The 15,000-nt window shown below is 41.4% G+C and overlaps 3 protein-coding genes across 3 annotated transcripts in view; all 3 read right to left on the bottom strand.

Annotated features, from left to right (window-relative positions):
- plbd2 (phospholipase B domain containing 2) overlaps window positions 1-523 on the bottom strand; it is a 9,503-nt gene extending 8,980 nt beyond the window's left edge. Inside the window, exon 1 of the mRNA XM_079464828.1 lies at window positions 253-523. Coding sequence (XP_079320954.1) covers window positions 253-422 — 170 coding nt within the window. The 5' untranslated portion in view covers window positions 423-523. The remainder of the gene's footprint in view (window positions 1-252) is intronic.
- A 3,224-nt stretch (window positions 524-3,747) lies between these two features.
- On the bottom strand, window positions 3,748-10,353 carry LOC306898403 (cyclin-dependent kinase 16; the record flags this gene model as incomplete). Its single annotated transcript, XM_079463860.1, has 15 exons — window positions 3,748-3,827; window positions 3,913-3,990; window positions 5,375-5,465; window positions 6,046-6,088; window positions 6,285-6,384; window positions 6,498-6,595; window positions 6,921-7,041; window positions 7,115-7,238; window positions 7,529-7,588; window positions 7,655-7,749; window positions 7,842-7,956; window positions 8,932-8,988; window positions 9,128-9,253; window positions 9,516-9,634; window positions 10,239-10,353. The coding sequence occupies 15 exons, from the start codon at window positions 10,351-10,353 to the stop codon at window positions 3,748-3,750; spliced, it is 1,422 nt and encodes a 473-aa protein (XP_079319986.1).
- Window positions 10,354-11,780: 1,427 nt separating this feature from the next.
- The window catches only part of aaas (achalasia, adrenocortical insufficiency, alacrimia), a 6,408-nt gene continuing 3,188 nt past the window's right edge, over window positions 11,781-15,000 (bottom strand). Inside the window, exons 12-17 of the mRNA XM_079464129.1 lie at window positions 14,470-14,560; window positions 14,308-14,380; window positions 14,123-14,190; window positions 13,940-14,021; window positions 13,781-13,865; window positions 11,781-13,626 (exon numbers count right to left, since the gene is read on the bottom strand). Coding sequence (XP_079320255.1) covers window positions 13,498-13,626; window positions 13,781-13,865; window positions 13,940-14,021; window positions 14,123-14,190; window positions 14,308-14,380; window positions 14,470-14,560 — 528 coding nt within the window. The 3' untranslated portion in view covers window positions 11,781-13,497. The remainder of the gene's footprint in view (window positions 13,627-13,780; window positions 13,866-13,939; window positions 14,022-14,122; window positions 14,191-14,307; window positions 14,381-14,469; window positions 14,561-15,000) is intronic.

The raw sequence follows: 15,000 nt of genomic DNA, 5'->3' as shown, positions 1-15,000 counted from the left end.
TCACTGTAACTATGGGCTGGAAAACACTGTGTGTTTAGATGCTTTGGGAAGATCTCACTTTGTTTGGCAAGAGCAAATAAAGTTCACTTTTTGACACCTGGACCCTCTTGTCTGAGCAATTTTTTGAAACTACAAGAACAACTTTCCACGACAAAACCTGTTCCGCTGTATGATATTAAAGTCGCGCGCGTGCGTGCGTGCGTGTGTGTGTGTGTGTGTGAAACACATCTGATTTCGGAGTTGAATATTCACCCGGTTTTGTGAATGTCGTCAGTGAAGTTGGCGAAAGCGACAGAGTTTGAGTAAAATCCCTCCTTCAGGCTCAGATCTGATGTTTTCTCATCATACAGCGCAGAGAACATCTGAGCAAACGACGCATTTAAAACACCGAACAAACACAAACACAACACATGAAGCGCCATTACATCACGTGAGTCCACTCACGACAAAATAAGAGTCTACATCGACACACATGAGAATAATACAACAAAATATTAGGATTCAAAATGATATGAATCAATGAATAGAAAATCAATTAAGAAAATAATATAACCCATGGAACTAACCGTTTAATGAAATGTAACTATAGAGTGTATAAAACAGATGACGATCAGCACATGTTCATGTTAGGACTCTTTTCTTCAGTGTGGAGGATTTAACCTGCATATCATAATACAAACATTATTAATAATAACACTGAGGAAACTCAATTAAATACAGTATATAGTATTAAGATACATGGTATTATTGCAAGTTTTTAATGTCCACTGAAGAAACTGAAATAAACTCTATTGAAATAAATAATGTCTCGGGTTGACAGAATGACCAATTATTCAATAGAAGTATATCATTTAACTTAGATATATATATTTAAAAATATTGTTATCAGGACTGGAAACCTAAAATTATAATTTACCAGAACAATTAGCAATAATACCAAAACGTGAAGAAAGAATATATTTGTTAAAGTGAAGTTGTTAAAGGTAAATTGTTTATATGTATGGATTAAGTCAGCAGTCTTCCAGTGAGTACGCCAGTAGCAAAGAACACAACTATAGATGTACAGTACGTGTGTAAGAGTGCATCTTTATAATAGACACTTGTGTTGAGATTGTCTTGACACACATCCAGTCAATATGTCTCAACCAACAGAAACCTGCACAGTTATTCTGATGGTTTCCTTTAAAATACCATCATGAACCATTTTCCATTAAAACCATAACAACATTCCTTTTTGTAGTGTGTTTGTGGGCATTATTCCAATATGATTAATCCATCACATACCAGTAGACACCATTATGGACTCCATTAAAGCCAATACCATCCCATTATAACCATTCAATCCATAAGACTTTCTATTGTGTCTTGTGCAGCGCTTTATTGTTTTATTCAATCGGTCCCATTGTGTTAATCTGTAATGGCGACTGACATCAGATGATATGAAGAGGGATCTAAACAGACATTCTTGCAGCCGTTATTCTCGGTTCACATGACACACACGTCAATGCAATTCAAACACAATATCAAAGAAAATGGCATTTATTTCAATGAAATAGCGTGCAGAAAGAACTCATTACACACAGCCATGATGTTCATCATGAGAGCATATATCCATCAGCGGGGGTTTATTCTGAGAAACAGTCTAATATCATGTGCTCACAGATTTATTTTGCTTTCTAAACATGAAATTCACCATTAACTGAAGTGTCCACATGTGTTGTGCGGTCACTGCATGTTATACACATATAATAGGATTAAAGCTCATCTATTATTGCCTTTAAACCTGACGACAGATCTCTGTTCATTTGAGAATAAAGAACGACACCAGATCTTCTGCAGTTATCATCTGTGAACATGTGTAGTATTGTACACACACACACGCAGGCACGCACACACACACACACACACACACACACACACACACACACACACGATGCTGTGAATCTGAAAACACATTTCACTATAAAACCAAATGAAGGAAACGTGATTTAGTTTCGCGTCGGAAACATCACTTTCTTAAGGCTTCAGCTGATGTCTCTCTCACACTGTACGTAATGCATCTGATCTGAAGTCAAATTGTCTTTCTGCAGAATATAGTAACCGCTGGTAGTAAAGAATTGAAATATTCATGCTTGTCCATGCCTGTTTGTGTCTACGACTAAAGATCCGGCACACCATCATCATCGGTGTCTGAGGTGAGTCCCATGCTGTTGATATGTGTTTCTGTGCATTTCAACACAAGTGATAAACATCTGCTGATCATCATGTGTCAGTTCTGTGTGTATCAGTGAATGAAAGAACAAAGCCATGTACATGCATTCAGTCACACGTGTCCACACGGAGAGTCTCTGCTGAAGTCTCCTGTTCTTTAGTGTTAAAGGGGAAGTTCACCCAAAAATCTCTTACTCGCCCACATGACGTTTAACATGTTTAGAGAACTTCCGGCGTCTTCGGAGCACAAATGAAGATTTTTAGGAGACATCTGAGAGATTTCCAGACCTCCTCATAGACATCATGGTGTCAGTTGTTGTCAAGGTCCAGAAAAGCACTAAAGTCAGGGTGACATCGGTTCATCCGCTCATTCTCCTCTGTGTTGTCACTGTATGGTGCGCGTTCACGAGAGCACTACTTCTTCGCTCACCATACAGTGACAACACAGAGGAGAATATATCCATTAAAGTCGTATTTTGCTTTGTTTTCAGAACATAAATCATTCTCGTCACTTCAGAAGAATTCAACTGAGCGACTATGAGCGGATGGACCGATGTCACATGACTTTAGTACTTTAAAACTGACACAAGATGTCTATGAGGAGGTCTGGAAATCTCTCAGATGTCCCCTAAAAATCTTCATTTGTGCTCCGAAGACGCCGGAAGTTCTCTAAACATGTTTAACGTCATGTGGTGGGCGAGTAAGAAATCAATCAGTGGATTTTTGGGTGACCTTCCGCTTTAAATATATAACAGCAGCATGTTGCTCTTTGTACGTGAATGTTTGTTTACTTCTTCATAGCAGCGATGTGCGTGTGTTCAGTGTGATGTCATCATCATATACCTCAAACAAATGTCAGACATTTCCCCTGAGTTGAGAGACTGAATGAAGAAGCAGTTAACACAATGATGATGATGGTAAAGAAACACAGGCGGGCAGGAGGTGTGCTGGTCTTCTCTCTGTGAAGATCTGAGAAACAGATGTGATCTGGACTCAAACGCTTGTGTTGAAATACAGTGACAGCGTCTCGTCCTCTTTGACATCTGCACCGGTGATCTGTGGAAAAATCAACATTGATGGTTTATTTATGTGGCACATGTGATGTGATGCACCGTCTGAACACCTCGAGAACCCTTTAGCATTGAAATGCAGACGCTCGAGCAGGTTAAGAGTTCAACATCATGTGAGAGATCAACAGTATGAAAAGACAAACAGACATCAACACAATCACACCGCTCTCATCAGAGGAAAAAAGAAATTAATGTTTTGTTTCCTCTACAAAGTTATTATAAAAGAGTGTGTGACGTGTAGAGATCGCCATCATCACGCCGTCAATGTGATATATCATAACCTACTGAAGCGCTTCAGTTTAGTGAAACCGTTATAAACATCAGCCGTTCACTGGAAATGTTATTCTTACTCTTCTGTTGATTTACACACATTCATCACTTGAGCACTGAAGGATGATGTTCTAGAGACAAGACATGACCTCTGTGTGTGACGTGTAGAGATGAAATGTTTACCACATGAGTGAGTTCATGAGGAGAGAGGAACACGATTGACTCCATCATTGTGAAAATGTTCAGGTGGAGCAGAAGCCATCCGACCGGCAAGAGCTGTCAAAACAACACATCACATTTCAACAACACTGTTTGTGTATATGACATACTGTGTGTGTGTGTGGCGTGTATTACGAGTCACCTGACTCTCTGTGAGATGTGAAGCGTTTTCCAGGATCCTTCTGTAGTCGAATCTCTTTGATGGAGAAGATTGAAGCAGCTGATGGGACAGAATGTGAAATGACGTCATGCACACACGTCAAGTCATAAACTAGAGAACGGCAGTTACATGCTGCGTCCCAATTCGCTGAACAGAAGCAATTGGAACCAAAAAAAGCACAAGTGAAGTCAAAACTGCTGTCATATAGACCAGCACAGCTAAGGATTAGTTTTTTTGATAGAAAGAGTGGTAAAGAGATAGAAGTCAGAAGTGATGGGTCAGGTGCTGACGGAAGAGATGTGTGTTCAGACGATTCTTAAAGATGGCCACAGAATCTGCAGATCTTGGAAAAATGAATAAGTTTGTCCCAAATCGTAGTATGTTGACAAGAGTATTCCAAAGATTCCCACATGGTCTACTACTTCCGCTAGAAATGGGTCGTTCAGAATGATGCACACTAACAACTGATATTACCCACAAGTCACCGCGAGTAGACAGAGTTTAGTGATGCTCCACTGCAATCCCTTACGAAAAATAACAATGGTTTTACTACAGTTCAAATAAAAATACACCATACACCATTACTGTAGTAAAACCATGATAACCACAAGATAAAACATTGTTTCATGAATTCTCCTCTGCAGATAATGGTGTAGGTTTGAGGGTAAGTGTATTTGGCGTGCTGTCTGGGGTGGGGGCTCAGAATCCAGCACCTCGAGTCTGAAATTTGTGTTCAAAATGTCCGCAGATTAAAAAATAAATACGACCTCACGTTGAGTCAATCCCATTTACACACTGTAGTGCCTCCCATATTCTCATCCGTCATAAAAGAAATTCAGAATGGGTTCGATTTTCTGTGTTTTTGGCATCTGTAGCGAGCGTTCTGAGAGGCGTTTATGATCATTCGGAGACACCGTACAAACAAGTGCCGAATACAGAAAGACGCACACGAACATTTCGGACTGCATGTGCGACTGTATGACCTTACCGATGGTTACTGTAGTAATTGCGTAGTTTTGCAATAAATAACACCAATAAACCAACAAAGGCTACTACACTTGTACCACAACACAAAAACATGGTTGATTTTCGTTAGGGATAATAAAATGAAAGAACTGATGCGTCAATAAAGTCATAAATATAACTATAGAGTTAACATTATAAAACAATGAATGAATAAATGCTTCAACAGAAAGAAGAGCTGTATTTTGAGTGACAGTTGTGTAATGGTCACAGTGTCGTCTAGGCAACAACGGCCACTTCCGTTTCCTGTTCGTATGTCCGTGCGTGCATTTTGTTTGGCTACACACTAACTACTGTATATACTTTTCCATACATTCTTTCAGTGCACAGTATACGTAGTGTGTGTCTCAGAATCACACCTTAACATGTGTTTACTATAGTAAAGCCTTCAGAGAGTGAAGTGTGCACAGATGAGACTCACTGTCGGCCAGATGATGAACTCTGACTCCAAGATCTCTGAAATAAATGTGCTGCAGAGCCACGTCTGCTGAAACACGCCGCCTGCCTGAAAACTACACACACACATCACTTCTGTGTGCGTGCATATGTGATGTTTGAATGTGAGTGTGTGTGTTTGTGTGTGTGTGCATAAGTGCGTGCGTGATGTTTGAATGTGAATGTGTGTGTGAGTGAGTGAGTGAGTGAGTGTGTGTGTGTGTCTGTGTGTGTGTGCGTGCGTGCGTGCGTGATGTTTGAATGTGTTTGTGTGAGTGTGTGTGTGTCTGTGTGTGTGTGTGTGTGTGTGCGTGCGTGCGTGATGTTTGAATGTGAATGTGTGTGTGAGTGAGTGAGTGAGTGTGTGTGTGTGTGTGTGTCTGTGTGTGTGTGCGTGCGTGCGTGTGTGCGTGATGTTTGAATGTGTTTGTGTGAGTGTGTGCGTGTCTGTGTGTGTGTGTGTGTGTGTGTGTGCGTGCGTGCGTGATGTTTGAATGTGTGTGTGTGTGTGTGAGTGAGTGAGTGAGTGAGTGAGTGAGTGAGTGAGTGTGTGTGTGTGTGTGTGTGTGTGTGTGTCTTTTAAAAGGTACGTCACTCTTGAATAGAACATGTGAAATACTGAATGAACATGTCAAGACTCTGATTAACAAACATTACCTGTAATAACTGATGGATGAGATCATGACCGTCAGTGCTGAGCCTGTCCAACAAAAACAACACACACACGTGAAAAACACGTGATGACTCACAGACTGCACGTGTAACTTCTGTATTATTTCAACACACATGAGAACACATGCATGTGACTGCGTTCTTCTGTTGTCATTTCTGAATCTAGTTTGCCTCTGATGATAAGAATAGAAGTGTCAGTGTATAACAGAAGAAGAGAAACACACCTGGGGGCGTGAGAGACGAGAGGTTCTCCATCATAATGAGGAAAATGATATGAATGAAAACTCTCATTGAGTTCTGGCCAAGACTTCTCAGAGGGAGAACCTGCAGACAGACAATAACCTCATCATCACTCCATCATTACAGATAAACAGTGCGTGTGTATCATGTTGTCATGTCATATCTCTGATCAGTGATATATATTGTGTCACTTGTACCCAAGATACGAAATATAAGATGAAGTTGATCCTGCACTGTTGATCCGGGGAAGAGAGGTCGTCCTGTGAGCATTTCATAGAATATACAGCCTACACCCCTGTGATGACACACACATGACATCAACAAAAACTGCTTTAAAGGGACAGTTCACCCAAAAATCATTCACTTTTATAACTCACCTCACACGCATCTCGCAGATCTCATCCCTCATTTACTGTCATAGTATTTAATGTGAGGGTGAGTAAATGAGTTTTGTGTAACTGACAAAACTAAAGACACAGAGATTCTCTCTAAACACTCACTAGTCACAGAATTCAGCCGAACTGAACACATTAAACACCTCATACTGTTCTGTACTTTGCTCAGATTCTAGTTCAAAGCTTTATTAAGATAATGAACTTAAACTTGTGTGTGTGTGTCACCAGATGTCGATGGATGTGGAGTATTCTGTTGATCCCAGCAGCACATCTGGCGGTCTGTACCACAGCGTCACCACTTCATTTGAGAAGGTCTTTGTGGGAACTGACTTTGCCCGTGCAAGACCTGCAACAGACACACGTGAGTTCATGAATCCATCTCAACCTTCATCTGTTTGCTACTGGAAGTGTGTCTGTACCAAAGTCGGCCAGTTTCAGCTCTCCTCGCTCATTTATGAGAAGATTCTGAGGTTTCAGGTCTCTGTGTAAAACTTTCCTCTGATGGCAATAAGCGAGACCTCTCAACAGCTGAAACAAGAAGATCTGGAAGAATACCACAGTAAACTTTAGTCAAACAGCAGAACATGATTAAATATCAATATAGTTCCTCTATTTTTCTTTTATCCATATTGAAAAACAATCATCCGCTGTGAATAAATAATGCCTGATAATAAGACACAATCTCTTCATGAAGCAGCAGGTTAACAGTGACATGTCTGGTTACAGATATCCATCTAGACGTCCTGTAAACACTTTATTTCATATAGAAAAGGTGAAAAGGATCAGATCGACTGCCATTTCTGTAAGGGTTTACGTCTTGACTCAACACTCACCTTCACATTGAACACATTCATGATGCCACAGTCATCCAGATACTGCTTCAGATCTCTGTCCTGAAACACACGCGTGTTAGAAACACACACACAAACATAATGACACACTGAAGAACCGTCACATACCAGATACTCAAAGACCAGTGTAAGGCACTTGTCCGTGTGAATGATGTCATGAAGCGTGACGATGTTTGCGTGTTTCAAGTCCTTCAGGAGAGACACTGACAGACACATAAACATCAGACGGACAGACTCAAATGATTTCTATACTGCACATCAGACATACAGCACATATATGCATTTGAATGTGTACCTTCTCGTATGGCGGTGCATGGCGCTCCCTCTTCATACTCCAACCTGATTTCTTTCAGAGCCACTAGATTATCTGTTAGTTTACTACGACCCTTAAACACTGTCGCGTATGTACCCTACACACACACACACAAGTGTGTCATAAATCAACACAAATGCTGTAAAGGTAGATTTCTACCAAATACACAAACACCTGCACACAGTCATGTCTGGATTTAACTGCATTGTCTTGATGACACTTTATTTCAATTGACTATAATCTTCAGTAACAACTAATGTAATCAGAATGAAACTTTATGATCCTTATCAACCCTAAGCTTATTTATAGATTACTTACAGTTATCAAAATGTGTAAAGTAGACTATCAAAATAATGTGTAACCGAGCTCAATGGCAGCGACATGTTTGTGTTGAACACACATCAGAAGAATGTCGGAAAGCAAACAGTTCTGGGGCACTTTTGACTATTGTCATGTTTTTCCTACTATATAAGTCAATGAGGTCCAAGAAGTGTTTGGTTACAAGCATTCATCCAAATATCTTTCTCTGTGTTCATCAGAACCAAGACATTTATACACATTTTTGGGTGTTATTTGATTTAATAAATGAAATACAAGATGTAGATGTGTTTCTCAGCTCTTATCAAAAAGATGCATGAGGCCGCATTCAGAAAGGAAAACATCAAGGCATCAACATTTGCTGAAACCTGTCAAAATTTCTACATTTCTTTTCTTTCAACACTAAATGAAAGACGGGTGTATTTTTGTAAATTTAGCACAAAATACATGAAATGAAGCCTCACGGGGAACATGCTAATAACATGAGGACAAATTCTGGGGGTATTTGGGCCAAATAATTTTTTAAATAGACAAAAAATCTTCCAAGAAACAGGACAGTATGTTGAGATCCTCTCCAGTCTCACAGTTAGAATATCATAAAGAAATAAAGCAATAAGTGTATAACAGTGTATGATATAACAGCTGACGGTGTTCTGGCACGAGTCATTAAAACCCCTCAGCTGTTATAAAATACAATGCGTCCCACAGCTTATTGCTTTCATAAAACACAGAATTAAAGTCAGTTTCATCTCACCTCTCCCAGTGTGTCCAGTTTAATGTACGTCTCCAACTTGCCGAAGCCAATTTCAGACTGATTGAGAAAGAGTAAAGGTCAGTCAGGATTCAGGAATAAGATGAGGTTTGATTTGTTCCTTTGGTACGTTCACATCTCATCAATCACACTTCTTCTATTTTACATGAAGCACACACATCAGCATTCATGAACTCACCAGTGAAGCTCGACGGAGTCTCCGGCTGAGAGGTTTGTCAAACGGAGGACTGTTGGTGGCAAACTTCTTCAGGTAATCTTCTGGTAAACGAATGTCTGCTGGTAGTGACAGACGTTTATTGATGTCCTAACAGAGAAAGAAAAAGAAGGAATGAATGACATTCAGACATGATGAAATGTATTTCTGATAGATTTGAGGTCATTGTGTTGTAGAGATAGAGAAAGTTAACAATGCTACTGACAATACGAATAGTTTTTACAGTAAGCATCACTTATGTCGATTTTCTTTCTTCTTTTCACATTATTAACAATGTAGAGGTTAAGAACCATCCTGAGAGAAACATTAGAAAAGCGCTCTTGTGAGAGGAGGACCGATGTTGACACTGTACCTCATTTGAGATGCGCTGGGGGAGGTTCCTCATACGGACCCTTACAGGACTCTGAACTTCATCTGAGGATGTTCCTGAAGTCTGATCACTTTCTCCATCTGAACCCATCTTCCTGTGGACTACACACACACAAAGCAGTGTTGATTCAGGGTCAGAAGTGTTGTGTGGAGCAGCTTGGCATCAGGGGGTTCTTGGCCTCTACGCTGTACGTTAAAATCCTTTAATGCATGGCTAGCTGTGGATTATCCCTCACTTATATACAGTAACGGTTGTTCCATATGTGTAGCATGGCCACGCAACAAAAGTGTCACAGTGATACGAATGAGAAATGCAAGCAACGGCTCACTCCAGCCCTCCGCTCCTCCCTCCCTTTTAAAGCACTACGGTGGCTGACACAGGACTAAGATGTCGTCACGTTTTCACTTCTTTGCAGGAGATAACGAATGAATGAATGAATGAATGAATGGTGTTCTGTAGAGCAGTTTGTCCTTTCAGGGCTGCTGTAGAAACAGATTCCACGCAAGGGGACTCGCAGTGTTTGTAAATAAAAATAGCTTAAATAATAATCGTTATGTAAGCTCTGAACACACATTAATGTATAATATATTTTTGTAAAAAGAAAAACAAATAACCCTGAGGAACTCAGCATTAACATGATGACTAAAAAGATTTAGAATGTGAAAACTGAAAACAGGAAAGGTTTTACTGATGTGTGTGTCTCACCACCGTCTCGTGACTCAGGAGCTTCGTCCAGTCCAGAGTGTTCTGGAAGTTCAGACAGACGAACACTGTGTAAGCTCATGGACAGACGCTTCTTAATGATCTTCATGCGGTCCATCAAAGCTTTCTGCCCAACGCCCAGAAGATTCTGTACATTTACACGACACGTATACATGACCATACAGAACCACACAGCAGAAGCCAGAATGACCACATGATCTTATTTACACAGCATTAACAAACCAGACCTGTGACGGTCAGTGAACATTACAATGATCTCATGAGTGAACCTGATGAGAAATAACATATGACAGCTAAAATAAACGTATGGAGTCATTTCTTCTGTTTATACACGTATTATGTTTGTTCTGAAGTTATTTCATATCAAATGTTCACTGGGTTAAGAACAGTATTAAGAGCTTCTACACAATAACACAATTCTGACATCATTTCTTCTCCATCATGTGACTGTAGATCCTTATGTTCAGAGGAACACAAAAGAAGATATTTTGAGAAGATTTAGAGATTTTAATATATACAGTATGTACATATATGTGCGTGTTTTTGACAAATACATTCAAAGTAACACCTGCGTGACGCAGACACACACACACACACACACACACACAACAGTGAAGTTGTTATGTGCTGGACATGACAGCGAACGCTTGTGTGACGTCATGAGAAGCTCGCGACTGAATCATGCTCAGTGTTATTGTATGAAGACATGAATGTGATGTATGAGAACAGTGTGAAACAACACAACTGTGAATCTCAGCTGATGAAATAAAGAGACGCGCGTGCTCGTATACTGTACCTGACGCGACGCGACTGACGCGTGTGTTCTCCGCTAACAGGCAGCGATCACCGATATCATCACACTGATGTGTCGAGAATAACACGCGAGTAAGTCGTGAAGAGATGACCGGACATTTCTCCCGTCCGACACCGGGACTCCTCGCGATCACGTGACCTGTGATGATGCTGATGCTGTAAAACATCCCATAACGGAATGAACCCGTCACATCTGCACCCGGACATCGACAAACACATCCACAGAACTGTTCTAGTTAATGAAGTACATTGTGCTCGCATCAACATTATGATCATTAATCACATTTGATTGCTTTTAAACTAAAATCACCAACATATATCCCTCTACCTAAAACAACTCAAAATAATAATAACATTTTACTCTCTGGTTACTGCCAATAAAGTTTAACAACATTTATTATTGTCTGATTTCATGTAATGTAATAGTACAGGTTACAATGAAAATGATTTAAGATGAATAAATGCTTTTGAAATACTGAGGACTGTAAGCTAATGCAAAACTAATGTTATAAAAGTGGACTACAACTTCTCTGTTCAGAAAACTGCTCGTGTACGTGGACCGCTCTGACCAATGATGTAAAACATATAACCAACAATTTTCTCTAAATGTTCGGTTTAACATTAATCTGCTATGATAGACAAGGAGATAAACATCTTTAGAAGGTACTTTACATAAACATGTATACAACAAATAATTATAATCACACAATGAACTTTTTACAACAAGTTTATTTTTCTGATTCTAAGGGTCACAGGTAAAGCGAGTGGAACAAAGCGAGGTGTGTTCATGAGGTGTGTGGGGTACAGGTCAGGTGTAATGAGTACAGGTCAGGTGTGTTCATGAGGTGTGTGGGGTACAGGTCAGGTGTAATGAGTACAGGTCAGGTGTGTTCATGAGGTGTGTGGGGTACAGGTCAGGTGTAATGAGTACAGGTCAGGTGTGTTCATGAGGTGTGTGGGGTACAGGTCAGGTGTAATGAGTACAGGTCAGGTGTGTTCATGAGGTGTGTGGGGTACAGGTCAGGTGTAATGAGTACAGGTCAGGTGTGTTCATGAGGTGTGTGGGGTACAGGTCAGGTGTAATGAGTACAGGTCAGGTGTGTTCATGAGGTGTGTGGGGTACAGGTCAGGTGTAATGAGTACAGGTCAGGTGTGGTCATGAGGTGTGTGGGGTACAGGTCAGGTGTAATGAGTACAGGTCAGGTGTGGTCATGAGGTGTGTGGGGTACAGGTCAGGTGTAATGAGTACAGGTCAGGTGTGTTCATGAGGTGTGTGGGGTACAGGTCAGGTGTAATGAGTACAGGTCAGGTGTGTTCATGAGGTGTGTGGGGTACAGGTCAGGTGTAATGAGTACAGGTCAGGTGTGTTCATGAGGTGTGTGGGGTACAGGTCAGGTGTAATGAGTACAGGTCAGGTGTGTTCATGAGGTGTGTGGGGTACAGGTCAGGTGTAATGAGTACAGGTCAGGTGTGTTCATGAGGTGTGTGGGGTACAGGTCAGGTGTAATGAGTACAGGTCAGGTGTGTTCATGAGGTGTGTGGGGTACAGGTCAGGTGTAATGAGTACAGGTCAGGTGTGTTCATGAGGTGTGTGGGGTACAGGTCAGGTGTAATGAGTACAGGTCAGGTGTGTTCATGAGGTGTGTGGGGTACAGGTCAGGTGTAATGAGTACAGGTCAGGTGTGTTCATGAGGTGTGTGGGGTACAGGTCAGGTGTAATGAGTACAGGTCAGGTGTGTTCATGAGGTGTGTGGGGTACAGGTCAGGTGTAATGAGTACAGGTCAGGTGTGTTCATGAGGTGTGTGGGGTACAGGTCAGGTGTAATGAGTACAGGTCAGGTGTGGTCATGAGGTGTGTGGGGTACAGGTCAGGTGTAATGAGTACAGGTCAGGTGTGTTCATGAGGTGTGTGGGGTACAGGTCAGGTGTAATGAGTACAGGTCAGGTGTGTTCATGAGGTGTGTGGGGTACAGGTCAGGTGTAATGAGTACAGGTCAGGTGTGGTCATGAGGTGTGTGGGGTACAGGTCAGGTGTAATGAGTACAGGTCAGGTGTGGTCATGAGGTGTGTGGGGTACAGGTCAGGTGTAATGAGTACAGGTCAGGTGTGTTCATGAGGTGTGTGGGGTACAGGTCAGGTGTAATGAGTACAGGTCAGGTGTGTTCATGAGGTGTGTGGGGTACAGGTCAGGTGTAATGAGTACAGGTCAGGTGTGTTCATGAGGTGTGTGGGGTACAGGTCAGGTGTAATGAGTACAGGTCAGGTGTGTTCATGAGGTGTGTGGGGTACAGGTCAGGTGTAATGAGTACAGGTCAGGTGTGTTCATGAGGTGTGTGGGGTACAGGTCAGGTGTAATGAGTACAGGTCAGGTGTGTTCATGAGGTGTGTGGGGTACAGGTCAGGTGTAATGAGTACAGGTCAGGTGTGTTCATGTGGTGTGTTGAGTGTAGAGTTTGTTTGTGGAGTGATCTGTGCTGGGCTGCTGTGAGGCTACTGCTAAAGGTCCAGCGCTGCTGAAGTAGAACGGCACATGAGAGATGTGTCCATCAGACCAGCACTGCATTTAAAAGAGATAAACACAAGCAGCTTTGAGGTTTAGATTTACGATAGGCTTATAAAGAAACTGTATAAACATCATCTGCAGTCACACCTAGAAAGGATTTTGTTTCATTAAACACTTTGATCTTTAAGTATTCTTAAACTTTGCTCACCACAGTGAGAAGAGCACCATGCTGAAAGTGAGGATGAAACTGCATGAATCTGGGTTCTGTTCCGTCTTCTCCCATCACAAAACCACTGAACCAAAGAGAAGCACAAGCAGAAATAAAGATCTGAGTCCTTCACACGCTTCATATAAATATCATACACACCATGGCAGCAGCTCGAAAACCGTACTGGAGCGTGTTTTAAACACAGCGATGACAGACGGGTGACTGACGGCCTGAGAATCACCTACACAACAAACACACGTTCAGTTTCTTCTAACAAACGCTAGCCTGAAGAACTGCGTTACTAATGTAAAGAGATCAAAACAACAAGAACCGTATTGGAACCTTTGAGAAGCACAGCCAGTCTTTCACCTCGAGGATCCCACGCAAGAGACCGCACCTCACCACCGACCCTAACCAACACAAGAGACGAGTCAACCTTTACTAACGTGAAGAAAGAGACTCCTGTGACATCAGCGTTTGTGTTTACCGGTCAAGAGAGGAGCAGGTGTCGCGTGACGCAGACTTACGTGATGTCTCCATCAGGTCCAGTGAAGCTGGTCTCTGACAGATCAGCCACTACAGTAGCAGCTTTAGGACCTCCTGAAACACGGTCATGTTAGCTACACTCATGGATGTCATAGATGTAGTGCCTGACACATTCAAGCAATAAAATGTTCAAGAAGCAGTACCCGTGAGATCAGAGAAGGTGAGCGCGTAGATGAGTCTCTCGCCCTGAATACTGAACAACAAACAGCTGCCATCTGGACTCCAGCAGCCCGACTGAAGCAGAGAGATCAACAAACACATCGGTCAGGGATCTGAATATCTCATGAGCGGTGTGTGTGCTTCATGTCATGTGTAATTCGCCAACTGATGATAATGATGATGATGAACACAAGCCAGAGTTATTATAGTTTTGAAAGTTCTTCGTATTTAAAATTTCATAATTTGTCATTTCATAATTTATTGGTCAATTTTTTTGTTGCTATATAAAATTCATTAATGTTTGTTATAGTTTTTGTTTATTATTATAATTAAAAATGTTCCCCAAAGATTTTAGGTCAATATTTGATTTCAATGAACAGTAACATTTTAAAAGGTTGAATTTGAGTAAACTAAAATAACCTTGAGGCTAACGAAGATCAGCTGACGTTATTCTGAACAACTGCACACAATATTAAAGAGCAAGAGTCTGAGGGCCCATTATCTTTAGGCAAGGT

Source organism: Barbatula barbatula (genome assembly GCF_947034865.1).
Source record: "Barbatula barbatula genome assembly, chromosome: 9".
Taxonomy (NCBI): Eukaryota; Metazoa; Chordata; class Actinopteri; order Cypriniformes; family Nemacheilidae; genus Barbatula; species Barbatula barbatula.
This window is presented reverse-complemented; position numbering and strand designations above follow the sequence as displayed.